Here is a 27146-nt window from a genome sequence, read left to right as displayed (position 1 = left end):
ACCTGAGGAGCTCCACCCTCCCCTCCGACCAACACCATTACCCCCACCTCCATCCACTTATTGCACTCTCAGCTATCTTCCCCCAGCCCCACCCCCTCCCATTTATCTCTCCACCCCGAGGCTCCCAACCTAATTCCTGATTAAGGGCGTTTGCTTGAAATGTCGATTTTCCTGCTCCTCAGATGCTCCCTGACCTGCTGTGCTTTTCCACCACCACACTCTTGACTCTAATCTCCAGCATCTGTAGTCCTCACTTTCGCCTATGTGGTCGGTGTGGATGAGTTGGGCCAAAGGGTCTGTTTTCATGCTATACATTTCTATGACTCTATGAAAGACAACATTGTTTTTGCCTTCCTCACTGCTGATTCAACCTGCAAGTTTACCTTAAAAGAATCCTAGACTATGACTCTGAAGTCTCTTTGCATTTAGATTTCTGAATTTTCTCCCCATTTAGAAAATAGTCCATGCTTCTATCCTTCCTGCGAAAATACATGACTTTACACTTTCCCACGTTATATTTCAAGTGCTACTTCTTTGCCCACTCTCCTAACCTGAATAAATCTTTCTGCAGCCTCCCCCACCTCCTCAATACTACCTGCCCCTCCACCTATATTTGTAGCATCTGCAAATGTAGTCAGTATGCCCTCAGTTCCTTCATTCAGATCATTAATGTATACAGTGAAAAGTTTTGTTCTGAATACCGGCCCTTGTGGAACATCATTAGCCATGGGTTTCCATCCTGAGAAGGACCCTTTCATCCCCACTCTCTGCTTCTGCCAGACAGCCAATCCTCTATCTGTGCTAGTACCTGGCCTCTAACACACAGGCCCTTATCTCACACAGCAGCCTACTGTGCGGCACCTTTTCAAAGGCCTTCTGGAAGTCCAGATTGATAACATCGATTGGCTCTTCTTGGTCTAACCTGCTCATTAGCTCTTCAAAATATTCCAACAGATACGTCAGGCATGATCTCCCCTTGATGGAATCATGCTGACTTTGCCCTATTTTACCATGCATTTCCAAGTATTCGGACATCTCATCCTTCATAATGGACTCCAAAATCTTACCAACAACTGAGGTCAGGCTAATCAGCCTATAATTTCCCATCTTTTGCTTTGCTCCCTTCTTAAACTGGGGGGGGAGGGGGGGGGGGTTCATTATCAATTTTCCAGTCCTCTGAGACCCTCCCTGACTCCAGTCATACCTGAAAGGTCACTATTGAAGCCTCCACTATATCTCCATGTAAAGCGGTCATTGAGAGATGTGTTTAAGTTCTTATATCTTTATTATCCCTGGCACTATTTTGAAGAAAAGAAGAGCAAAGCTCCTTCAACAGCACCTTTGAAACCTGTGAGCTTCACCACCTAGGAGGACAAGGGCAGTAGGTGTATGGGACTGCTACCACCTGCACGTTTCCCTTCATTCCACACACCATCCTGATGGGGCAGTCTATTGCAGTTCCTTCATTGTGGTTGGGTCAAAATCCTGGAACCCCATTTACAACAATACTGTTGGCCACTTAACCCATATATACTGCAGCAGATTGAGAAGACAGCAAATCACAACACTTTCAAGAGCAATTGGGGATGTGTGATAAATTCTGGCCTAATCAGTGATGGTTATATCCCATGAATAAACTCATAAAACACAAAATAATTTATCACTGATATTCTGTCCAATACTTATTGCTTATCAACATCACTGAAGAAAATATTATCTGGTCATTGTCACATTGTTGTTAATGGGAACTCACTGTGTAATTTTGCATGTCCTATATTGTATCTGTGGCTACACATCAATAAATGAATTTTCTTGGCTGCAAAAATCTTGAAAGTTGAGTTAATGAACAATGCTATATAAATAAATGTAAATTCTATTTTTGAAAGGGTTTTGGAAACACATTCATTCGCAACTTTCAAATCAGAGTGAATGCAGATTTGAAAAGGCAAGGTTTGTAGGGCTTTTGTGAAAAGCAGGGATTGAGACTATTTGACTTTTTTTAAAGAACCAGCACAGATATGACAGTATTTAACAAAACTAAAAGAGACCATTCAGCCTATGACTGACTTTTATCATTTCCATGTCCTTTGCTTGGATCTCAACAGTGCCAGACCAGAAGGTGGATAAGGGTGAGGGAAGTCATGAGGTCTGTCATAGTCCATACATGCAATAATATTCCTCTCTGATACATCATCCATTTCCGGCACAATTCCTGGACTTCTGCCTCCTCTACTCTACCCATTCCAATGTGTTTACCCTTCTTCGTGTAAAGAACTGTAGTCCAAAATTTTGGTTGTAGATATGAGCTATTATGAATTGGCATGCCTAATGCCTCACCTTTGTAACCCCATATTGATGCATTTCACAGGAACCTTCAAAAAGGACAGTTGGATTACGAAGACAACTTAACAATGGAGTTGGAAGCATACAACAGGTACTTCTAGCAGATCCCCAAATCCTTCAAGGAATTGAAATGTTTTAGTTAGTATTTGCAAAGTCAGAAAGCATACACACCACTTTTTATAGTTCAATAGGTTTATTTGAAATCAAAAGCCTTCAGATCCCTGCTCCTTTGTCAGGTGAAGTATCAGGTCAGGTCAGCACTCTGAAAGCTTGTGATTTCAAATAACCCTTTTGGACTATAACCTGGTGTCATGTTACTTTTGACCTTGCCCACATTAGTCCAACATCGGTACCTCCACATCACTAATATTTGCAAACATCATTAAAAAATACCCACTTATGAATCTAAATATTAGCAATTTTTGAATTGCAAGAAAATAGTCAATATTAAATTGTTATAATTCTAGTTTACTCTACATTGGAGGGAATTTAGAGGTGGCTATAGCCTCAAGGGCAGCTAGGATTTTTTACTCGGACCCTTTGATGATGTTCTTCTTTAAGCACCTCTTTTCCGCAATGACCAAATACCTTTCCTGGAGAAACTAGGGTAACCTGAACCTTATTTGCTGGACATCAACTAAACAAGATCTGATTATCTGTCTGTACTACATCCAGCTTGATCTTACTTTAGATTAGTTTACAGTTACCCTCCACGGTGTCATATAAGGATATATTTCCAGAGAGGAGAAAGTGAGGTCTGCAGATGCTGGAGATCAGAGCTGAAAATGTGTTGCTGGAAGGGCTGAAGAAGGGCTTATGCCCGAAACGTCGATTCTCCTGTTCCCTGGATGCTGCCTGACCTGCTGCGCTTTTCCAGCAACACATTTTCAGCTATATTTCCAGAGATGTAACAACAGTGTTGCTGGTTTTCACTTGGTTATGTCACAATTCTCTCTCTGTTCAATCCAAGTAACAGAAACACTGCTTCAAAATGTATTAGGTCTTGTACCAGTGTGACCATCATGAGTATGTGGAATACACTGTGCTCATTATTGGAGTATTTTTGGTGCTGAACCTCACTCACAAAACCTGCCTGTGTACATACCAGGGCCTGTTATGCCACACAAATTAATTATCTTCATCTATAGTTATTCCTGGGTGTTTCTCCAGAACTTTTTGTTATTGGTGTAAATTGATGTGCTATTAGTTTGTTTGTTTGAAACTGTTCTATGCATTCCAAACTGTGGAAAAAAAAAATTAACTTTCTTCCAGGTTTTACATCAGGTAAATTGATGTTCTATTAATTGATGCTGGGATTTTCTATTCAGCATGTTTTATAACGTCCTGCCCTTCCAAACCACAATTTTCAGCCAATTAATTTCATTAGTTGGAAATTTAAATACTGGAGGTATTGGATTTTTGCAATGAAAGCTCCACTTCAGTTAAGTCTCAGAATGGAAGATTGCCAGACTTTTGCTTCTCCAATCCCATCTATAACAGGAGTTCTAAAATATAAAATCTCAGCATTTGGCTTTTAGTTGAATAGGCATAGGTACAGGAGGAAGCAGTTCACTCAATAAATCCACTTGGTTAGATCATAACTGATCTGTACCTCAACTTGATTTGATTTTCTTTGCTTCAAATTCCTTGATACCATCATCTAACAAAAAACTATTGATCCTAGATTGCTTTAAATGTTAAAGTTACTCATCTTCCAACATTGCCATTAGTTTCACAAATCTGGATCAAATCCCTCTAAGTCTACTTTTCTGCAATGAAAATATAGTTATTTGAGTATTTCCTTACATCTAAGAGACTTTAGTCCAAACCTGCATCTTGTTCCACTTTTCAAGAATATTTACAAAGCAATCATTCTGAGGACAGATGTTATTCACATTGGCCCTAATATCCAGGTTGGATGGATCATTTACCAACTTTAAAAGCGAGAAGGAAGTTTGTTATGATGCATTCGTAATGTCCCTGCCTCTGAGCCAGGCAGCCTGGGTTGAAGTCTCATCTGCTTCAAAGGTAACATGTGAACAGGTTAATTAAACCCATCTATGAGAGAAAGGGAGAGGGCTAGCACTCGTTAGTCTGGTGGGATTCCAGCTTTTGGGTGTGAACATGTCAATTTTAATGTTTCCATTAATTGTGTAGCAGAAATAAATCAAAACCCCTGACATTTTCTCTCAGGTATTTAGACATAATTCCCACTGAAGATTACCATAGCATTGATCCCAAGAAGGTTCCGTATGCCATGGAAAGATACATGTTCACTCACTTTTGGGAAAGATGGGATCAAGGGAAGCGAAGGCAAGAAAATCATCCATTCAGAAACCTGAGAAAACCAGATGAGGTAAGACCAAGCCTCTGGGCCTCAATCTTTATCTGGGCAGACAGTTCACTTTTTACTTTATATTAGTAAACTTTACTGTCTGTGCTTATTACCGAACTGAGAAATATTGCTGCATAAATGTATTTGATTGGTATATTTGGCCATTCTTTCCCTGGTTACATCCTCCATTGAAATGGTCATGAGGATTCAAAGACAGGATGGAATCCTAAATGGGCCTGAATAATATTGGCTATGGTGGAAAATTTGGCAGAATCATGTAAGAAGTCAGGTTGGAAACAACTCACTGTGTCTTTTAACAGATACAGGCATCGAGGCAAGATTCTCTCTGGGCAGCAGTGAGTTGTGTATTGGGAGGCATGTTTGCTTGTTAACAACATTATTAGTTCTACATCTTGCCTCATATTTATGCAGCTGACTATTACGCCATCCAAGGTGGAAGTCATGAATCCTCGATGTGGAGGTCAGAATGGGTACCAAAGGACTTCCATGTTGAACATCAGGCACCAGCAGATGGCAGCTAGGGTCAGACCAAGCTGGTATGGTCTGATGTTGTGGCCTCTACTATTGGTCCTGGGAAAAGAAGACATCCCATCTTTGCACCTCCCTGTTCACCAAGATGATTAGGGGTTTAGATAGGGTCGACAGTGAGAATCTCTTTCCACGTATGGAGTCAGCTATTACAAGGGGGCATAGCTTTAAATGAAGGGGGGGTAGGTATAGGACAGATGTTAGGGGTAGGTTCTTTACTCAGCGAGTCGTGAGTTCATGGAATGCCCTGCCAGTAGCAATGGTGGACTCTCCCTCATTATGGGCATTTAAGCGGGCATTGGATAGGCATATGGAGGATAGTGGGCTAGTGTAGGTTAGGTGGGCAACATCGAGGGCCGAAGGGCCTGTACTGCGCTGTATTCTTCTATGTTCTATGTTCTAAGACCTCCATGTCCCTTTTGGCAAAGTGGGGTGCCAATTTTCTATTTCTGCCATTTCAGGACAACAGTCAGGAACTGTGTGAGGCTGCTCCAGACTGACAGTGCTGGTCCAGGTATATATTGACCTTTTAAAGATGCTTCTGGCACCAGGTTCATTGAGATGTTCCAGATAAAGCAAACTGTTGAAAAGGACTAGAATCAGATGAGAGTGGCCTAATAATATCATAGTAGTTGTATCATAGAATCCCTGCAGTGCAGGAAAAGGCCACTCAGCCCATTGAGTTTGCACTGAGCCTTCGAAGAGCATCCTACTGAGAGCCAGCTCCCCATCCTATTGCTGTAACTTTGTATTTACCATGGCTAATCCACCCAAACCGCACATCCGTGGATATTACAGGACAAATTAGCATGGTCAATCCACCTAACCTGCACATCTTTGGACTGGAGCAACTGGCGAAAACTCATGCAGACATGGGGAGAACATGCAAGTTCCATACAAAGACTGTGGAGACACCGACATAGGGGTGGTGTAGGTAAAGAGGTGAGATTATTAAGATGTGGTGAGAAAACCCACTACCCACACAGTTAGAAACCTGACAAAAGTGACACCTAACCAAAAAAAAGATAAGATTCAGCCCACTGTAATTACCTTAAGTAGCTTCACACATATAAGGACAATATAATGTAATCTCACATTCTTGACATGGAGTTAGTAACCAAATGAAATTTCATTATGATGCTGTCTGCAAATTCCTATATAGTGAAGTTAATGGATGGATGAAAAATCTTGTGGCTGAAAGATAAACTGAGCTATTAAGCAGAGGAGGACTGACCATCATAAACTGCAAGATTTCCTTGTATCCCCCATAAATAGTTCCATAGCTTTGCATTTCAGCATGCCTATTGGGTTCTTGTAAGCTTCAAAAGAACCTCACATTATTTTGAAGCAAGTCAGTCTTTCCTTTACAGTCAGACAAGTTGATATTTATATTATATCTTTTAGTGTATTAAATATCCTAAGATGCTTCACAGAAGCAACTATCAAACAAAATTTGACACCACAGGATGTAAAGAGATAATATGATAAATAGCCATAAACTTGGTCAAAGAGATACGTTTTATACAGTATCTTAAAAGAGGCTGAGAGATTTATGGAGGGAATTTCAGAGCCTAGAGCCCATGCAGCTGAAGGCACTGCCATCAATAAAGATTGATTAAAAGCAGGACTGTGCAAAAGGCCAGAATTGGTGGAAAGCAGAGATCTGAGAAACCTGTAGGGTTGGAGAATGTCATAGAGAGTGTGAGGTACAAAGCCATGGAAGCATTTGAAAGCAAACACAGAATTTCAAAATCAAACATTGTTTTATGAGGACCTAATGTATGTTGTGAATGGAATCTTTTAAAATTTAGGATAGGGCATAACAATTTTGGATGAGTTCAAGTTTATGGACAATATAACAAGGTTATGCCAGCAGCACAAAGCATCACAGGGTCAAAACAGCAAGAGATAAATTTTGGAACGATATGCAACAGTTCATGTGTTTTATACTTGGAATGGATTCCATGTGAGCTAGTTAGGAATCAGTATTTGGACTTAATTAAAAGATGTTTGTAAGGTTTGATGGATGGATGTAAGTTTTTTTGGATGACTGATCTTACACAGGCTGAGTGATAGTCTTCATCTGATTTAATTTGCTTCAAATTTGCTTAGACATTTCACCTGCTGGGAGATGGGTGTTGTTTCTATATTGGTGCTATTGACTCCTGCCTTTACCTGTGTATATTTTGTCACTGCTTGTATATGGAATTTAATAAAAGGCTAATCAGACACATCAATTCATCCAGATTATTTATTGCTTTCGAGAGTTGTGCTGACAGAGCCCCAGGCCCTCAATACTTATGAACTGTTTAAGGTATGAGCACAAATAAGGGTCAGAAATCCTTAGTACACACCTACACCTCCAATAGACATCTTTTTAATTAGAAACTTGGAGGAATATTATGCCATAATACTTTCCCACACATTTGTCTTGTATCTAGAAGCTGGAAGTGATCCCAGAATGGAGGAAACAGGTATTGCTAAAATAACAGAACAAAGAGAGCCTGTAGAACGGTTTGAACAGTGACATAGCTTGAGGAAAAATAGCATCCAATACATTTGTACTTTTTATGGTGCTTTTGACAAGTGAGATTCCCCACAGTGAAAGAAATTGGTAAAATTGACTGACCGGACCTGAAATTGTAGGCTTGAAGCAGCCTTGGCTCAAATCATTCACCTTCAAATGTGAAATGGGGCATTTACAGTATCATTATCTAACCTTCTGTAAAAATGATTTACATTGATAATACTACATTTAATAACAGAAAAAAAAACAATTGTGGGGAGGTCTTGGTGTAAAGGTAATGTCACTGGATTGGTAATGCGGAACCCCTGGCTAATGTTCTGGGGATACGAGTTTAAATCCCACTATGGCAGATGGTTAGATTTGAATCCAATAAAAATCTGGAATAAAAACTTAACCCAATGATGAAAGCACCTGGTCCATTAAAGTCCTATGAGGAAGGAAATCTGTTATCCTTACCTAATCTGACCAACATGTGATGGCAGCCTCATAGTAATGTAGTTGTTTCTTGACTGTCCTCTGGGTTATTAGGGATAGGCCATAAAAGCAGGCCTGGTCAGTAATGTCATAAACAAATAAATTTTAAAACATCAATGGTGTTAGGAGGACTGGTGGACCAGAATTTTCTTGCCTTCTGCTTTTTCCTAACTATGACCATTCTCTCCACATCAAATAGAGTCAGAAAATGTGTTGCTGGAAAAGCGCAGCAGGCCAGGCAGCATCCAGGGAACAGGGGAATCGACGTTTCGGGCATAAGCCCTTCTTCAGGAAACATGCCCGAAACGTCGATTCTCCTGTTCCCTGGATGCTGCCTGGCCTGCTTCGCTTTTCCAGCAACACATTTTCAGCTCTGATCTCCAGCATCTGCAGACCTCACTTTCTCCTCCAAATAGAGTCAGACACTTGGCAGTGAAATTTCATATTAGATGAAAATTTTTTTTATCACAAAATACACTGTAACGCATGTTCTTTTTTAACTGAAAATGTCTATGTTTATTGAGGCGAACGTTGCCCAATGTGAGGTTCTTGGCTAAGCGTGAGTTTTTTGGGATTTCAAAACAGCTAGAAATAATTGGAATTCATGAGCAAAGAATATGGATCCTTAATCAAAGAAATCATTCAATGTTTCTGTGGTGATTCTAATGAGGTCAGCCATAGAATATGAGTTCTTTGACTGGGGCTGTTAATCTGCTCCAATCAGGAAGCCCTGGCTGACAGATATAGAGTGTCAGAGGTTCTGTTCACTCTGAGAAAGCTGGTTCAGTGTCAAGGACTCTCCATGTGTAACTAAAGGGTGACTTACTGATGAGATACCAGTCTATGTAGAGTTATTTCACTGGCGTCGAGAGAAAAGCACACTCCTGAAGAAATTCACTTGCAATAGTCCTCTTTGAGTTGAGGTAAGTATTTTTGGCATCATGCTCTTATTTGGGAAGCTTATTTGATCCTGCTGTCGAAGACTGGGCCCAGAATGTGGAAAGAATGTGTTGTTTTTTCTGGGCAAATGACATTGGGGCAGATGAAAGCAACAAGTAATTCTCCCGACAGCTTGTGGAGCCGCATCTTTCTCAATTAGTAGGAGACATACTTTCCCTGAGGTACAAAATGCTAAAACCTTTCAAGAGTTTTAGGCCCATTAGGCCCACCATGGCCTAATGGACATGGCGCTGATTTGCTAACCCCAGTATTGTGGGTTCAAATCCCACCTCTGGTGGCCTGACATTTGTTCTATAACTCCTGCTTCTTCAGCCAGAGAGTGGTGGGCCTGTGGAATTCATTGCCACAGAGTGCAGTGGATGCTGGTGTCATCTGCAAACTTACTAATTGTACCTCTTATGCTCGCATCCAAATCATTTATGTAAATGCCTAATCAGTCCTTGCCTTTCCAAATACATGTACATCCTGTCCCTCAGGATCCCTCCAGCAACTTGCCCACCACTGAAGTCAGGCTCACTGGTCTATAGTTCCCTGGCTTGTCTTTACCGCCCTTCTTAAACAGTGGTACCACATTTGCCAACCTCCAGTCTTCAGGCATCTCACCTGTGACATAAATATCGATGACATAAATATCTTAGCAAGGTTGCCCAGCAATCACTTCTCTAGCTTCCCACAGAGTTCTTGGGTACACCTGATCAGGTCCTGGGGATTTATCCACCTTTAACCGTTTCAAGACATCCAGCACTTCCTCTTCTGTAATATGGACCTTTTGCAAGATGTCATCATCTATTTCCCTACAGTCTATATCGTCCATATCCTTTTCCACAGTAATTTTGAAACCTTTTTGGACCCAGAGAGACCATATCACAGTAGAGGACAGCATATTATTATGGGGGGCAAGAGTGATTGTCCCAAGTAAAAATGGCCGCTAGATTGAAGCTGAACTCCACCAGGGTCATCCAGGGATTTCCAAAATGAAGATGTTGGTAAGAGGTTACTTCTGGTGACCAGGATTGGATGCAGATGTAGCTGCATTGATCGGGCAGTGCCGTAAGTGCCAAAAAGGACATTACCGCCAGGAGCTTCCCCACATTCATGGGCATATCCAGGTAAACTCTGGACTCTATTACACGTCATCCATGCAGGTCCTTTCATGGGCTCAATGTTCTTAGTCACTGTGGATGCCCACTCAAAGTGGCTAGATGTGCAGACAGCTCATTCATCAAACATGGGGATGATAATAGAAAAATTGCCATTATCTTTTGCAGTATGTGGACTCCCAGAAGTGTTAGTCACAGATAACGGCCATCGCTTACCACCAGTCCCAATTCCAATTTGATTATCGGACCACTCCTCATGCAATACAAGGATAACTCCAGAAGAGTCAACACCAGGTTAAGTCAGATCTTCCCAGCCCTGGGGGGATGGTGAAATAGCATCAGGAGTACCAGTGCCGGACGCAAGACTCCATTAAGCGAGAAAGACGGTTTACTTCAGGGGACGATGTTTGGTGTAGGAACCATGGGAATGGCCCTGCATGAGTAAGAAGCATCATCGATGTGAGATCAGGTTCAGTGATGTACAAAGTTTGGGTAGGTGCGACGGTCCTGAAAAAACACCTGGACCCTATGAAAGCTGCAAACTCGCAAATGGTGTGGGAGCCAAGCATGCCCGGCTGCTTGACTGTTTCTCTGACTGCTTCAAAACTCGTGGGTTCTTCCTCTCTGTCAAGCATTAAAGATACCTTGGAGTCTGAGAATGGCATGGCGTATATCGTTGCCTTGTTGCCTTTGCCGCCTGAAAAGGAGAATTAATTTCTTCTGAGATGCTCCAGGCACAAGAGGCAGTCTACTGTGTGTTACATGCCGCCCATTTAAGAGGTAGAGTTGGAGTATCCAACTGATCCAGTACTTAAACACTCCAGGAGGAGCTACAAAAAAAAGAACTGGACTATGTCTTCCGACTCAGAGTGGGAGGGATGTAGTGACTGTAACAAGGTTAGCCAAGTGGACCATATAAAATATGAATTCCCTCATGGGAGATGTTAATCTGGTCTAATCAGTGAGCCCTGGCTGACAGATATAAATAGGAGTGTCAAAAATAAGCACTACCGCAGTTAGGCGGTAGTGTGGGGGTTAAAAAAAGAAGAAAAAAATAAACAGGAGTGTTGTAACAGTATTGTCTAAAGAAAAAAAAATAGAAACAAACAGGAGTATCACACATTTTGTTCACTCTGACAGCTGACTCTGAGGGAGATAGATCAGTGTCAATGATTGTCCACATGTCCACATGTATGACTTGGTGACAGAATACAGGCCTGTGTGGAGTTATTTCAGTTTCCTGCTTTTTCTTATAGTTTATTTACTGGTGTTGCTCTATTTGGCAGCTTTAAGTGAATACTATTTATTTTATTTCAAAATATTACAACACTATGCCCTAAAGGCCATAAAGTGAAGTAGAGAACAAAGCTTCTACTTTCTGAGAACAGTATGCTCTAGTCCCTGTTTCTTAGGACTCCGGTGAAATCAGATTTAACATTTCCACCATCCTTACAATATTTTGGAGTGCGATCATCATTTAATGCTGAGCAGAAGTTATCTCTATGAATTGGATTGAGACTGCCAGAAGTCTGAAAAGCCCACAATGTGTAGCAGGTTAGGCACTGCTTCACTGCTTTGCAAACGTATTCAAAGATGGAATGAACACATTGCAGTCAAACCATGGGAGGCAGCCCACTGGATTTTGGGATTAAAGTATGTTGCTGATTGAGAACAAAAGACAGATTTAGATGTCAGCTACTCAATGCAGCACTGAGCTTTGGAGTATTGGTTGGGAACTATCCTGTTGTGAACACTAACAATCCAGATTGAAAAATATATTTTAAATACGTGTCTTTAATAGAACATTTGACAACTAGAATTTTGTAGCTAGCAACATTACAGGATCAGCACCTCCTAAGGCACTTTATTGTGGAAATATATCAGCTGTCCCCTGAGGGACTGAACTCTGTCTGAAATGCTTCCAAAAATAGTGTCATTGAGATGCTGTTTATTGCCCAGGTGCACAGAGGAATTTAACATTGGCTTGGAAATGATTTCTTCTGATTGTTTAGGAATTTGTAGAAAATGTTATCTGTTGTTTATCTTTGTAACATCATTTTACACATTTTTTCATGGTTTCTGTATCTCAACTGCATTTGTAAATTGCTTCTGTTCTCTTGAAACTCTTAAGGTCATTATGCCAATAAGCATGGCTGCTTTTCCATTTATTAATCCTATCTATCCACTCTCTCACTGTAAGCCTTAATTTTTCCAGTCTCTAAAGCACAGTTTATTGGTTCTATTACTTATTTTGCATATATCTTTTTAGGAAGGAAAAAAGGAAAATTTGCACCTATCCAGTAACTTCCACACGCTTAAGACTCCCCAAAGTACTTTAGAGCTAATGAAGTACTCTTGCAGTGGGATCATTGTCATAGTGTTGGAGAAATCCAGCCATATACACACAGCAAGATTCCGTAAACAGCAATGAGGATTAACACCAGATTGGCACTTCTCAAAATGTTGTCAGTTGATTGATAAATGTTGACTGCAAAACCAGGGAGAACTCCCCTGCTCTTCATCAAAATGCTGTCACAAAATCTTTTATGAGCACTTAGTATGTGAATTTTACACCAACGTGATCAATGTTCATGGACACTTATTAATTACCTTTCTCAGTTCCTTTCATATTCTCACATACAAGCTTTTAATAAAAGCTATTGAGTTCATAATGTCTAAAGGCAGGACAAGAGCATGGGAATCGGCTATTAATGGGTTGAGGTGGGATCTGCAGGAGGCCTATGGATGGAAAAGGCATGTATTTGTCTGGATCTAATTATATTATCAATAAGTAACAATTGCAGTGAAACCTAAGATCGAGTTTAGAGCAATCAATAAAAGAACAAGGAAAGTACGGTAGATTACAACTGAGGCAAGCTCTATGATGTCTCCTAATGTCTAGCATATAGTGTTCTTATGAGGGTAAGATGGTATTGAATGGACAGTTAATTTAAAAAAGGCAATTCAGTAATCATGAAAGAGAACTTTTCAAATGTATTAGTCCCAGGGCCAGTCATAGAATTACAGAGCACAAAGGGAGGCCATTCAACCCTTTGTGCCTAAGTCAGCTCTTTGAAATAACTGTTGAATGAATTCTAATTCCCTGCTCTTTCCCCTGAATATTTTACATTTTCAAATTATCCAATGTCCCTTTCAAATTATTATTGCTACTACTTCCACTGTTATTTCAGGCCAGATACCTCAGATAACAGCAATGAGCTACACTAAATAAATTCTCATTTTCTTCTTTTTGGTATTTCAGCAACTATTTTAAACCCATATATTTTGTTGACTGACTTTCCTGCCATCTCCTCATTCTCTTCATCATAACCATTTAGCCTTCCATTCTTTAAAGTCGTAGTAGAGCTGGGACGTAAGCGGCACCTTATCTTACCACAGTGACTCCAATCATTGCAGACAATAAATTACCTGGATATGTAGTAAATATTATCTGTATCACAAAATAGTGAACAATATATGATATTGGGAGGAAGTGAGGACTACAGATACTGAAGGTCAGAGTCGAGAGTATGGTGCTGGAAAAGCACAACAGGTCAGGCAGCATCCTAGGAGCAGGAGAATTGACATATCGGGCAAGAACCCTTCATCAGGAATATATAATATTGGTTATGGCAATTTGGAATGCTGTGTGCATTTCTAGTCACCATATTATTGGATGGCTGTGACTGCACTGGAGAGGGTGCAGAGGAGATGCACCAGATGTTGCCTGGGATGAAACGTCTCTAATAGGAAGAGAAACCAGATAGGCACAGTTTGTTTTCCTTGGAGCAGACTTGGCTAAGGGGTAACTGATTGAGATATACAAAATTATAACTGGCATAGACAGAGTAGATCATGGGAATCTTTTCCCCATGGCCGATATATCTGAGACCAGAGGGCATAAGTTAAAGGTGATCAGTAAGTTTAGAGGAGATTGGAGAAAATGGTTTTCACCCAGAGGGTGGTAGAAATATGGAACGTGCTGCCTCAGAGAATGGTGGTGGCAGGTATTCTTGCAACATTTAAGAGATATCTGGATGTGTACTTAAAATGGCAGTGCATAGTAGGCTATGGACCAACTGAAGGTATATGGGATTAGTGTAGTTTGATGTTTGTTGGTTGACATTAACATGTTGGGCTGAAGGGCCTATTTCTATGCTGTATGACTCTATGGCTCTCTCTCTCTATTACTGTAATACATGCAACTTTCTAACCTGCATTCACTGCAACTAAGTACTTTACAATCAACACTGAGTAAGAAAGTTTTGGCTTATTTATATCTTCATTTATTTTTGAAAAGCTTATTGCATGTTCAACATACATTGTGCAGGAGATCACTTATGCCAAACTGAGTTGAATTGAGATCATTAAATAAGAAAGGTCACATTGGACTTGATATGTTAACTCTGCTTCTCTCTCTGCAGATGCTGTCAGATCTGCTGAGTTTCTCCAGCACTTTTTGTTTTTATTTCAAATCCCCAGCACCTGTAATACTTTATTTTTATTTTAGATGATTTATTAAGGAGTGAATTGGTGATAATCAGGGTGAGGTTTTATTGTGGAAGGAAGGAAATGCCAGCACCTCAGTGATTGATAGGTACCTTCATGGACTTCAGTGAGGACTACCTCCCCCCCCCCCCCCCCCGGATACAAGATTGGCTGGCTGGCAAAAATAGAAAGAATACATAAATGAGTTTTATCTGATTGGCAGAATGTGATGACTGGTGTCCCACGGGGGTCTGTTCTGGGGCTTTAACATTTATAATTACATCAATAACTTAGATGAGGAGAGCAAAGGCATGGTTTCTACATTTGCTGACATCATAATTATAGGAAAGTACTCTGTGAAGAAGACATAAAGAGCTTATAGATGGTTATAAATAGTTTGAGTGAGTGGGCAAAAATCTCACAACCGTAGAAGTTTGCAATGCACAAGAAGGTCATTCAGCCTATCATGTCTGCACCAGCTCTTGAAATGAACATTGTGAATTAGTGATCTGGTAGATGGAGTGGGAAAATGTGAGGTTTTTCACTTATTCATGAAGAATGACAAAGGAGAATATTATTTGAATTGAGGATGACTACAGAATTCTGAGATCCAGAGTATTCTAATATATGAATCGCAAAAAGACAGTATGTAGATACAGCAAATAATCAAAACCGTTGTGGGATGCTATCCTTTATTACAAGAAAAATTGAACATGAAAGGAAGAATATTATACTTCAATCTTTAATGCTGTATGTGGATTTGGTCTCCTTACTTAAGGAAGGTTGTAAATGCATTGGAGGTGGTTCAGAGTATCTTTAGTAGATTGATACCTGGAAGGAGTGGGTTGGCTTGTGAGGATAGTTAGGACAGGGTTGGCTTATTTCCTCTCAAATTTAGAGGAGGGAGGGTTGGCTTAATTGAAGTATATTAGATCCAGAATGGTCTTGACAAGATGGACAAGGAATGCGCATTTCCTCTTGTGGATCAGTTCAGAATTAGTGGCACTGTTTTATAATTAGAGGTCATGATTTTAGGAATGAGGTGAGGATTTTTTTTGGCTCTGTGAGTTGTGTGACATTGGAACTCACTGCTCATAAGGAGGTGGAGGTGGGGTCATTAATTTTTTTATTGAAATAGATAGATTCTAGTTAAACAGTGGAAATCAGAGGTTATTAGACTAGATGGGAATGTGAAATTCAAAAGACTAACAGATCAGCCATGTTCTTAATGAATGATGGAGCAAGTTCAAGGCTTCCTGCTTTTATCTTGCATGGTCACTACCAGCAAAATTAAAACTCAGAGAGTGCTTCACTTTTAACACTATTTTGGAAGATGGACGTTAAAAGTTCATTTTCAAACTGGGTTCAAACAAAGCCAACTGAGATGCATGAATGAGTACTAACCCACAACCCACCTGATACACATGGACCATAATAAAACAAAGAACCACATATTCTAGAGATCTGAAACAAACAGCAACAAAAATTGCTAGAGAAACCCAGCAGGTCTGGAAGCACAGAAGGAGGCTATTTAGTCCATTATACCTGTATTGCCAACAACTGATATCTAAATCAATGGAGTCACTGGTATTGCTTGGTGGCTTCCCTCAACAACAGCTATTGGCTCAGTACAAAGACGACAAAAGTCAAGTCTGTATCAACTAAACACTATCTTTATTAGTTTATGTTATGGAAATTAAATTGACTCGACTCAAATGCTAGCAAGAGCAAAGAAAAATTTTATTCCAGGCCTTTGCAAAGGGACCCTCTACACTTGACATCCCCCAGAGCTGAACCGGCTCAAACTGACTCGAGCTAACAGCTAAGATTTGGGTAACTTCATTTCACAGATACTGTCTGTATATGTAAGCAGCTTCTGGCCAACATTGGTTAAGTTGAAAATCAATCCTACCTGAAGTTCACTCACGAACGGAATGTTCAGTATTATATTCACAATTACACAAAACAGGCTTAAATAGGCCCATGTGGAGGCAATTCAACAGATGTTATCAGATCTTATAGTCCAGCTCTATGCAAAATTCAGAAACAACATTAACCTTGAAGCTGATAACGACTGTATTGGTGAGAATTGTTTCATGTTTTGACTGAATGATTGAAAGTTGGGCAGCTTTTGCTGATTGCACAAGGAAACAATGATTTTTTTTCAGCAAAAAAGGAGGCATCATTTGTTTATGATTATTGGACTGAATTTTAAGATTTTTGTCCTGCCATTTCTCTTATTTGATGGAAACACTTTTGTTTCTATGAAGAAAAGAATAGAGTTAATATCTGAAGTTCAGTGACCATGAACCATGGACTGTACTTTTATTTCATAATAAAGTACAGATTTAGGCCTTGAATAAATTTCTACACTTTGTCTATATTTCATCTGTGTTTGTAATATGACTCCTTTGATTTGTGCTGTTTTTATTGAAAGAGGGTACTGCATTTAGAAAATGTTTAGAAAGAATCTGCTTTCAATATTGGTGCCAGCAAATTTTCCTTCCAGCTCCAACAGTATATGAATCACTTAAATTCTGAAAAAGGAATAAATTTACCTTAAACAGGCAGGTTTTGGCAGTTTGGTGCAGCGAGAGATCATTGAAATCGATTGTGCTGCCAGCATCCTGCTAATGGTTCTGTAAATCTCAACCAGTGAATGTACCCCAGGGCTTCATTCTCTTTAATTGGACACTAGTTTGTTGGGATATTTCAAAACTGAAATTATTCTTGGAATGGAATTTTTATGCAAGCTTGTAATAAAAAAGTTTTATGATATTTGTCCGTTGTCTATTTAATCCTGCTTGTGTATATAATTCTAAACATCTTGTTCTTGAGTGAACTTCAGATGGGTTTGATTTTCAGTCCATCCAATGATCCTATTGATTTAGATATTGGTTGTAGCCAACACAGATATGCTCGACAGAACAGCCCCTTTTTCTGCTGTCAATATGTATGGTTTTGGCATGCAAGACATGTTCATTTTGACTACACCTTTGGAACTTAGATTCAGCTCCCCACCTCTTTCTGTGTTGGTGGCGGGGACAGAACCACAAGTACAATGGTTAATCCTACTGAGATGGTCAATCCTACTGCCATGTGCTTTATCTCAGCTATGGACGTACTCTCATAATTTTCAACTTAGATGAAAATCTCCTTCAGTGGCAATTTTAATTGATAATCCCTTTTCACTGACTCTCCAACTCTAGAAAATAATCTTTCCCTAGCTATCAATCATAGAGTCAAAGAATGATATAGCAAGAATATCTTTCATTCCTGAACTGATTTTGATAAATTTAACTTTTATTAAATTTTCTATGGCCATCTCTGCTCCTTCAATGGAATTGGCCCAGAATCTGAAACCTTTGCTCAGAATCCTAAGCCCTAACTGCATGGCACCATCCTAGTAAATCTATATTTGTTATTTCTTTCCTTCACAGGGTCCCCAAAACTGCATTAAACAGTGTAGCAATGAATTAAACATTGCCTTGTTCAAATTGTTGTTTGATTCAGAGGGTACTCAGTTGAATAATCAGTCATGATCATGGTGAGCAGGGTGAAGAGCTGGATGGTCTACCCCTGCTCCTATTTCTATGCCTTTATGAATCATACTCAGTGTGCCTCTTTATAGAATCTAAATCCTTCTATTAGTGTACAGTCCTCTGTTATGCGTGACAGATGTTGCCCTACAGTATTGTAGATTGCCTTCTGACCATGAACAGGACCAATTTGCTGACAGATATCCAACATGAAACAACATCTACCACCCAATAATGTACTGTGTACTGAATTTAAAATGAAGTGCATGCTAAACATAGAGCTGCATGATGAACTTGGTGTTAGCTTAGAATGTGCAGACAACTCTCACTTATTTTGTCAAGGTAAGGATCAAATTTCCAATAACAAGGAACATGAGATTTTGTATTAGAAAGACTTGGGCAATAATATAGGGCACAGTTAAATGTAACTTTTTTATGGAATTGTACAAAAAAAAGCGAATCACTATTCTTCAGACTGATGCACGTATATGAGATCTCTTCTCATTTTGTTCTAATAAAGGTAGTCACCTAAAGATTATTGCTGCTACTGTTAAGGTAAAGGCTAAAACAATTTCATACAAAGCATCCTTCTGTCCTTTAATATTTGAAAACTGGATTTTCATCCCGATTCCTTAGCCTTAGCCATAAAAATTATTTTTTCTATTGCCACACCAGCTATCTCTCTGACTCCCCATCTTTATCTATGCAATGAGGAGACGTAAAACCTTTTCACTGATTGTTGCCTGAAACAATTTCCAAACTGACTGAGCTAAACAAAAAAAATGTAAAACACCTGCTTATGCACCTTGTGAACGGGTTTGGAGAGTTCCTGCCTGAGACAGTCAGCAAACCATCTGAGGAAAGTTGAAACAAACTAGGAGGTCAAAATGGCCTTGTGTGTTCTTTCTTAAAGCAATGCATGCAGCCATTTTTCAAGAATGTGGTCAAAATAGCAAAAGTCAACTACCAGCCAACATATTCTGTAGGATTTGTTAAATAAAAGAGCTTTTTAGCTGAGCATTCTATGACCTGCTGTACCCTTAAAGAGAAAATCCTAATTTGGAAAGAGAGAAACAGGTGACCTAAAAGCTCCACGAGTTAGAACATGACCTGGAGCCTTTAGTACCAATTTAGGGATCTCCTTATCATATTTGCTTGAGATATTTTTGCCTTTATCATTTCCATTTATTTTGTGGGCAATCCCTAATTATATATGCTTCAGAGAATATTTTCACTTACCTAGGATAATGTCTAGCACATCTTGGGAATGAACAGAAAATCCTTTACAATTTGTCTCAGCAATTGTTGCAATTCAATGAATTCAATTGATTATCCTTACTTTGAAAATGGGTGGGTGGAGTAATTGTAGACTTTCACTTAGGCGCCAACACTTTATAGAACAAATTTATTGAACAATTAATGAACTTGTCATTGTAGACCAGTAACATAACATATACAACAGTTCAGTGTTGACAGGAAAAGGAAGACTTACATTTGAAAGGAACAGAAAGGTTTGTACAGCACCTTTCATGATCGGAGATTGTATCAAAACACTTACAAGCAATGAAGTGTTCTTGAAATGTAGTCAGAGATGATTCTAAGCATGTGATAATATGTGTCTTTAAGAGTGATTTGTCTGTCCTGGTTGTCTGAAGTGGGGTGTTGAAATCTGGTGCTGAGGTATCTGATCCATGGAAAGCAGAGTAAATAGCTTTGTTTTTTGAAATTAGACAATAGAAGTATGAGTGGGTGGAGTCACACAGACACAGGGTTTTTTAGTTTTTTACCTTCAGTTGTTGGAGTTAGGGTTTTTGAAGCTGCTAGGTACAGCTTTCTCTCTGCTCCGGCAGAACGCTTGTGTCCTTTCTGATGTTAGACTCAGCTTTTCTTTTCTGGAAGAGATTGTGAGTGAGAGAAATCAGTTTTGTAGAATTTGCCTTTGCCAAGGGTTTGTTTTTGGGATGCTACAATATTGGAACAGTTGATGGCTAGTAGTTAAATAATTTATTATTTGTATTACGTATTTTAATAGAGCTAAAGTTGTGACTTTTTTTGTTTGTATTTTAATTGTAGTTCAAGAATAAAGAGTATTTTGCTTATAGCATAGTAGTTTGATGAATTAAATCACATCTGGAACAGAGCACCATACACTTATCTTTAAATAAGCTACAAATTAGGGTCTAGGCTATTTGTTTGACATATTTTGAAGAAGGTTGGTCTGGTCCATAACAAGCAACACACCAATAATTTGCATAGCAATCTCCTAAAAACAGCAATGTGATATTGACTAGATCTTCCACTTTCCAGATTGTTGGAGACCAGGTGAACCCTGAAAAATGCACATTGGGACCCCTTAGAATTTCAGATCCGCTGTATACAAAGGAATTGTCCAGGAGATATAAATTACAAGCACACAATTGCTCAACTTCCTGAACCCTCCCCAAAAGTTCTGCAACTCTGAGCTAGAATTGGAAACTTTTTAAGGGTTCCAAATCAATTAACTGGACAGTTACCCAGAAATGGCAACAGTTGTTGTACTACTGAACCTGGACTTCAACAAGGCCTTTGACAAGGTCCTACTCAGGAGGCTACTGAATAAGATAAGGGCCCATGGTGTCAGAGGCAAGATGCAAGCATGAATAGAAGCCTGGCTGTCTGGCAGAAAGCAGAGAGTGGGGATAAAAGGGTGCTTTCTCAGGATGGCAGCCGGTGACAAATGGTGTTCCGCAAGGTTCTGTATTGGAACCACAACTTTTCACTTTATACATTAACGATGTAGATGAAGGAACTGAGGGCATTCTGGCTAAGTTTGCAGATGATACAACGATAGATAGAGGAACAGATAGCATTGAGGAGGCAGAGAGGTTGCAGAAGGATTTGGACAGGTTAGGAGAGTGGGCAAAGAAGTGGCAGATGGAGTACACCATGGGCAAATGTGAGGTCATGCACTTTGGTAGGAAGAGTAGAGGCATATTTTCTAAATGGGGAGAAAATTCAGAAGTATTAAATTCAAAGAGACTTGGTAATTCTAGTCCAGGATTCTCTCAAGGTAAACTTGCAGGTTGAGTCAGTAGTTAGGAAGGCAAATGCAATAATGGCATTTATTTTGAGAGGACTTGAATATAAAAGCAGGGATGTATTCTGAGGTGCTGTAAAGCTCTGGTCAGACTACATTTGGAGTATTGTGAGTAGTTTTTGGCCTCATATCTTAGGCAGGATGTACTGGCCCTGGAACCCGTACAAGGAGTTTCATGAGAATGGTCCCAGGAATGAAAAGCTTAACGTGTGAGGAACGTTTGAGGACTTTTTAGTACTCAATTGGGAAATCTAATTGAAACATACAGAATAGTGAATGGTATGGACAGAGTAGATGTTGGGAAAATGTTTCCATTGATAGGAGAGACTAGGACCCGAGGACACAGCCTTAGAATAAAGGTAAAACCTTTTAGAATGGAAATAAGGAGAAATTTCTTCAACTAGAGAGTGGTGAATCTATGGAATTCATTGATACAAAATGCTATGGAGGCCTGGTCATTGACTATATGTAAGACTGAGACAGATAGGTTTTTGAGTATCAAGGGGATCAACGGTTATGGGGAGAAAGCGGAAGAATGGGGTTGAGAAACTTATCAGCCATGATTGAATGGCGGAGCAGACTCAATGGGCTGAATGGCCTAATTTCTGATCCTATGTCTTATGGTCTTAACCCCCACCTCTGCTAATTCTCTGCAAGTCTCTGATTTGCCTTAACTCCCTGACAACCACCCTGACCATATCCCTCCCAATCATTTGCCTGCCCACTGTCCAATCTCCCCAACATCCTAATCCAACCTGACTTTTCCCTTAATCAGAACTACCCTTGCCTACCTCACTGCTATCCCAACCCCTCGACCCACCAGCATTGTATGCACTCACACACCATCTGCCTCCCTAACCCCTCAACCACCCTACCACCTCACACACCCACCATATCCAAACTCCTTGACTCGCCTCTACCATAACTCACATACATTCATCTTACAAAACTAATTTCTCCTGTAATTTCCCAAAGGGGCTTTGGACCTTTAACTTGTGTTTACTGACAATAATACTGTAGCCTGTGCTACATAAAAAAAAAAGGAATGTGTCTTCCACTCGGATTTTCATGCAGTTCCTTGTGAGGATTGTTGCACTACAACTGTTAGGATGGATCCTGTTCCAGATGCTGGGTGTAAAACAATTTTGGGAGGTAAGCAGGCAACTTTTTGTCTGACCTAGGTCAGAAATAGAGAGTTTGATGTAGGTCAGAAGATTTAGGCCCATCTGTTTTTGTAATGTCCATTGAGAGATGGATGTTAAACAGGGGAGAAGGGAAAACTCTCCTTCCTTTCTTTGAAACAGCAAAAGTGAATCTTTTACCAATACCTGAGAGGAAACTTGGGGTCTCAGTACTTCTTACCCTGAAGAGATAGTATAGAGATTCTACTCAAGTTCACCTTGAAATTTCTTTACCCAGAAAGTGTTAAGCCTGTGAAACTCTCTGCCACAGGAAGTGTTTGAGGCCAAACATTGAATATTTTCAAGAGGAGTTAGATCTGCAACTAAGGGTATGGGGAGAAAGTGGGATGAGGGTACTGAGTTAGGTGATCAGCCATGATCATATTGAATGGAGGAGCAGGCTTAAAGGGCCGAATGGTCTACCCTTGCTCCTATTTTCTATGTTGCACTTGTGCCTATCTGACTCTAATATGAGAGTGCTACCCATTGAGCAATAGCTAACGTTACTACTGAATAGTTTATTATTGGTGTACCAAATGATGATTATTAATAGCACTCTGTTGTCACAATTCTTTCTTTTCACACGCTGGCCTGATTTTCTGTCTTCAACTATTACAGTCAGCTTTTCTGATTTATAGAAGATGGTGGATAATTGTATTCAAAGAAGTAATTGTAATCAAGCTGACTTTAATAAATATCAACACAACTGTCAATCAAATGCTTGTTTGAACACATTTATATATATATATATTTGAAATGATTACTTTGGGTAAAAAAAACCAGCCGATTAAAATCTGTAAGAATTATTTAATGTCGAACTTGAAGTGACCTCGATGGGAGCGGTGTTTTTAATCTCTTATATACCATGTCAGAATTTTAAAAAGCAAAAATTATTTATTTAGAAATGTTTTAGACCCTGCCTCCATTTATACCATTTTGTACATTTTTGATGTGCCTGAGTTGTCTTAAATACGTGTCAATTATTAGTGTCCAACTTTTTTGATGTGAGTTGCTTTGACATATATCATTGCAGACCAATTATCAGTCTTTCCATGAATTTGGCTGTGTTGAACTACATAGACCATCAGTCCTGGATGTTCTGTTTTAGGATTTATCAATGAGAATAGTGCATTCCTTTCCAATTCTGTAAAAACTATCGACATAAGCATATCAGTAGGCAAGAAACATGAAACAAATGGAACTGAGCTCCTTGTTTATTGCCAGGGCGTATGGATTGCTTATAATTTATGGGCTGGTTTGCACTTTCCCAAGATAGAGCAGCAGGCTCGAAACTATTGCCTGAGTAAAACATTGACATTCCCAAAGCAGCATTACCCAAAGGTGCAAAACAGACATTTACTGTCCAGCCCTCTTCACCAGCGTTTTTGATCATTTTTTTTAAATCTCAGACTGATTGAACACCTGGCCAGAAAGACTTCCTGGAATGTTAATTGTTGTGATCCTTTTGACCTTTTTGTAATAAGGTGAGAACATGGGAGGGATACTTTGAGTAGTTCTTTCCCAAAGGCATATCAGACACCCAATCACTCACCCATACAAGATTAGCACACTTCTGTCCAGATCGTTTCACACTTTGCTTTTTTTCCACTTGACCTATACAATAATTGAACAATCCTTTGGGAATGGTGTGTTGTGATGCATTTGCTTTGATCTCACATTTTCTTTCAAATACTTTCAGCCGAAATATACTGTTTAGTTGGGTACAAGAAATCATTTGGTTATATTGTTGGTGGAAGTACATTTTTCACTTCTTAAGTGTTTGCAAAATTCTGAAGTCATTGATTATCTTCCTGTCTAATGAAGTCCACAAATGTATATTTCCAGAGGCTAGTTCTTCTGTCGGCAACATTAGACTTGTACCTGGATACTGCAATATGCGATTTGCAAACCTGAATTATGCTATTGGTTTCTATTGTTCAGCTAAATAACAGCAGAACTGAACAGAGATGGTTAAATTTTTATGTTTGAAGAATACTGTTAGATGTTTGGATTTTTTGATTTGTTGTCTGATTCTGGTTCATTGCCAGCAAAACCCTCAGGACTGTCCTTCGAGATATTCACTGTGTTGACAGATAGTCCAATAGGTGTTTTGGAATCTCTTTTCTCAAACTTCTAAGAACATATAAAATCAGAGTAGGAGTAAGCTATACAGCCCTTTGAACATACTCTGTTGTTCAGTAAGACTATGGTGGATCCACCTCAGCTTCACCTTCTTTTGACTCCCTTACATATCAAAGAAATATATCAATCTCTGATTTGAGTCTGCTCAATGACTGTACAATGATCTCTAGGGTAATGAATTCCAAAGATTTTGATCCACTGAATTACAAACTTGTTCCTCGTTTGAGTCGTAAGTGGTTTCTCTCCTCACCTCAGTCCTTATTTTGAATATGTAACTTCAATCTCTAGATTCCCCAGCTAGGGGAAAATCCTTATAGCATATACTGTCAAGCTAATTTTGCATCAAATTTGCAAGCTCTCCCTGAATCCCATGTGATCTAAATTTACTAATTAGTCCACCATGCAGAACTTTGTCAAAGGCTTCACTAAAGTTCACATAGACAACATCTACTGCTCTGCCCTCATCAATCTTTGTGGTTATATCCTTAAAAATCTAAATCAAGTTTGTGAGGCATGACTTCTTATGCAGAAAGCCATTCTGACTATCTGTAATCAGTCCTTGCTTCTCCAAATGTGTGTAAATCCTATCTCTCAGAGTCCCCTCCAAAAACCTACCCACCACTAATGTATTAATGAAAGAAAGGTCTCTTCCAAAAAACCACAGCTACCACGGCGTTTTCTAAGTAGTAGTTCTGAAAAATGTCCCACTAGACTCGAAAGTTTAACTCTGTTTTTCTCTCCATGGATGTTGCCAGATGCATTAAGTTTCTCCAACATTCTCTGTGTTTGTTTTTGACTTTAGCTACACCTATTGGTTGCCAGAGCATCTCCTGAGTCCTAACTGATTACAATTGCTCCTTAACACCTTTTTTGGGAAGGAGCAGAGCAAAGAAGCTCTGAAGTACTTGACTGACGAGCAGCTTAAAAGTGGAAACCTTCTCCTCTAATGACCTTTGTCCAATTTTCTAAAACTGACTTCTCAGTAACCCTCAAACTATTCTGAATACCCCATTCCTGTCCTTTTGTTCCCACTCAAGAGTGTGGTGCTGGACAATCACAGCAGGTCAGACAGCATCCGAGGAGCAGGAGAATCGATGTTTCAGCCATAAGGCATTCATCAGGGCTTTGTTCCCACAGTCTTGTCACACCCTCCCAACTTGTCCATAACTCCAGAGGGGCCTGGCATGGTCTAAACTGGTTTTCCTGTCCTTGTAACAGCCAAAGTCCTTAAATGGCTTATTATTGGCCACTTAAAGAGATCAATCATGCACATTCTCAATTTTTACATACGTAGGTGTTCAGGGATTAGGGGAAGCCACTCACCTCAGCCTGCTCCAGTCTCTGGTTAAAAGGGATGGCTCCACCACCAATGATTCCCTTTTGTTATTGGATACCCCACTTATCCCAAAGGTCTAACCCCCTACATGTGCTCATACAACCCTGGCACTCCATTAAATTCACTACTGCCATCTTTCCAACTTTCCAGGTCACACTGACCACCCTGTCTTGGGAATCACTCTCCGTGTCCACGTAGATAATAAAACAGCCTGTAATCCCAGTCAAAGGCACCACTGCCTCTTGTGCAACTAAGACAAAAGAGCCACCAGGCAGACTGACTGTCCAGCAGCTCTCTGAGGTGGGACTTCCACTTGAGTGAAGGCAAGAGTCCCATCTCCAGCCAATTATCACTTCATAGTGTGACTCCAGCTGGTGGGGTGGGAAACCAGGCTCTCTGAAATATCCTGCCCTATGTTTCAATAGTGACACTTTACTCACAATGTCATATTACTTTAGTTATGCTCTCTGTCCCTACTTGACCTATCTAGCTTATTTTTGTTTAATTTGCTACTCTACTCTTTGACCTTGATATTTCCCTTCCTGCATTTGAACGTATCCTTTCTTGAATCTTCCCATTCCCCATCTTTAGTCTAACACTCCATTTAATCCCAGAGATTTGATGCAGTTTGAATAATCAAGTGATTCAATTTGCAAATGCACAGATCCCAGCCAGTTTAAGTAAAGCCCATCCCAGTCTTAGAGTCATAGAGATGTACAGCATGGCAATAGACCCTTCAGTCCAACCCATCCATGCCACCCAGATATCCCAACTGAATCTAGTCCCACCTGCCAGCACCCGGTCCATATCGCTCCAAACCCTTTCTATTCATATACCCATCCATTTGCCTCTTAAATGTTGCAATTGTACCAGCCTCCACCACTTCCTCTGGCAGCTCATTCCAAACACGTACTACGCTCTGTGTGAAAAGGTTGCCCTGTAGGTCTCTTTTATATCTTTCCCCTCTCACCCTAAACCTATGCCCTCTAGCTCTGGACTCCCCGACCCCAGGGAAAAGACTTTGCCTATTTACCCTATCCATGCCCCTCATAATTTTGTAAACTTCTATAAGGTCACCCCTCAGTCTCCGACGGTC

The 27146-nt window shown here is 39.9% G+C and overlaps 1 protein-coding gene across 1 annotated transcript in view; it reads left to right on the top strand.

Annotated features, from left to right (window-relative positions):
- The window catches only part of LOC122561825 (leucine-rich repeat-containing protein 23-like), a 59380-nt gene that overhangs the window by 26126 nt on the left and 6108 nt on the right, over positions 1 to 27146 (top strand). Inside the window, exons 7-8 of the mRNA XM_043714031.1 lie at positions 2369 to 2434; positions 4537 to 4699. Coding sequence (XP_043569966.1) covers positions 2369 to 2434; positions 4537 to 4699 — 229 coding nt within the window. The remainder of the gene's footprint in view (positions 1 to 2368; positions 2435 to 4536; positions 4700 to 27146) is intronic.

Source organism: Chiloscyllium plagiosum, chromosome 23 (assembly GCF_004010195.1).
Source record: "Chiloscyllium plagiosum isolate BGI_BamShark_2017 chromosome 23, ASM401019v2, whole genome shotgun sequence".
NCBI lineage: Eukaryota > Metazoa > Chordata > Chondrichthyes > Orectolobiformes > Hemiscylliidae > Chiloscyllium > Chiloscyllium plagiosum.
The sequence above is the reverse complement of the archived record's forward strand: the minus strand, read 5'-3'. Positions and strand labels throughout refer to the sequence as shown.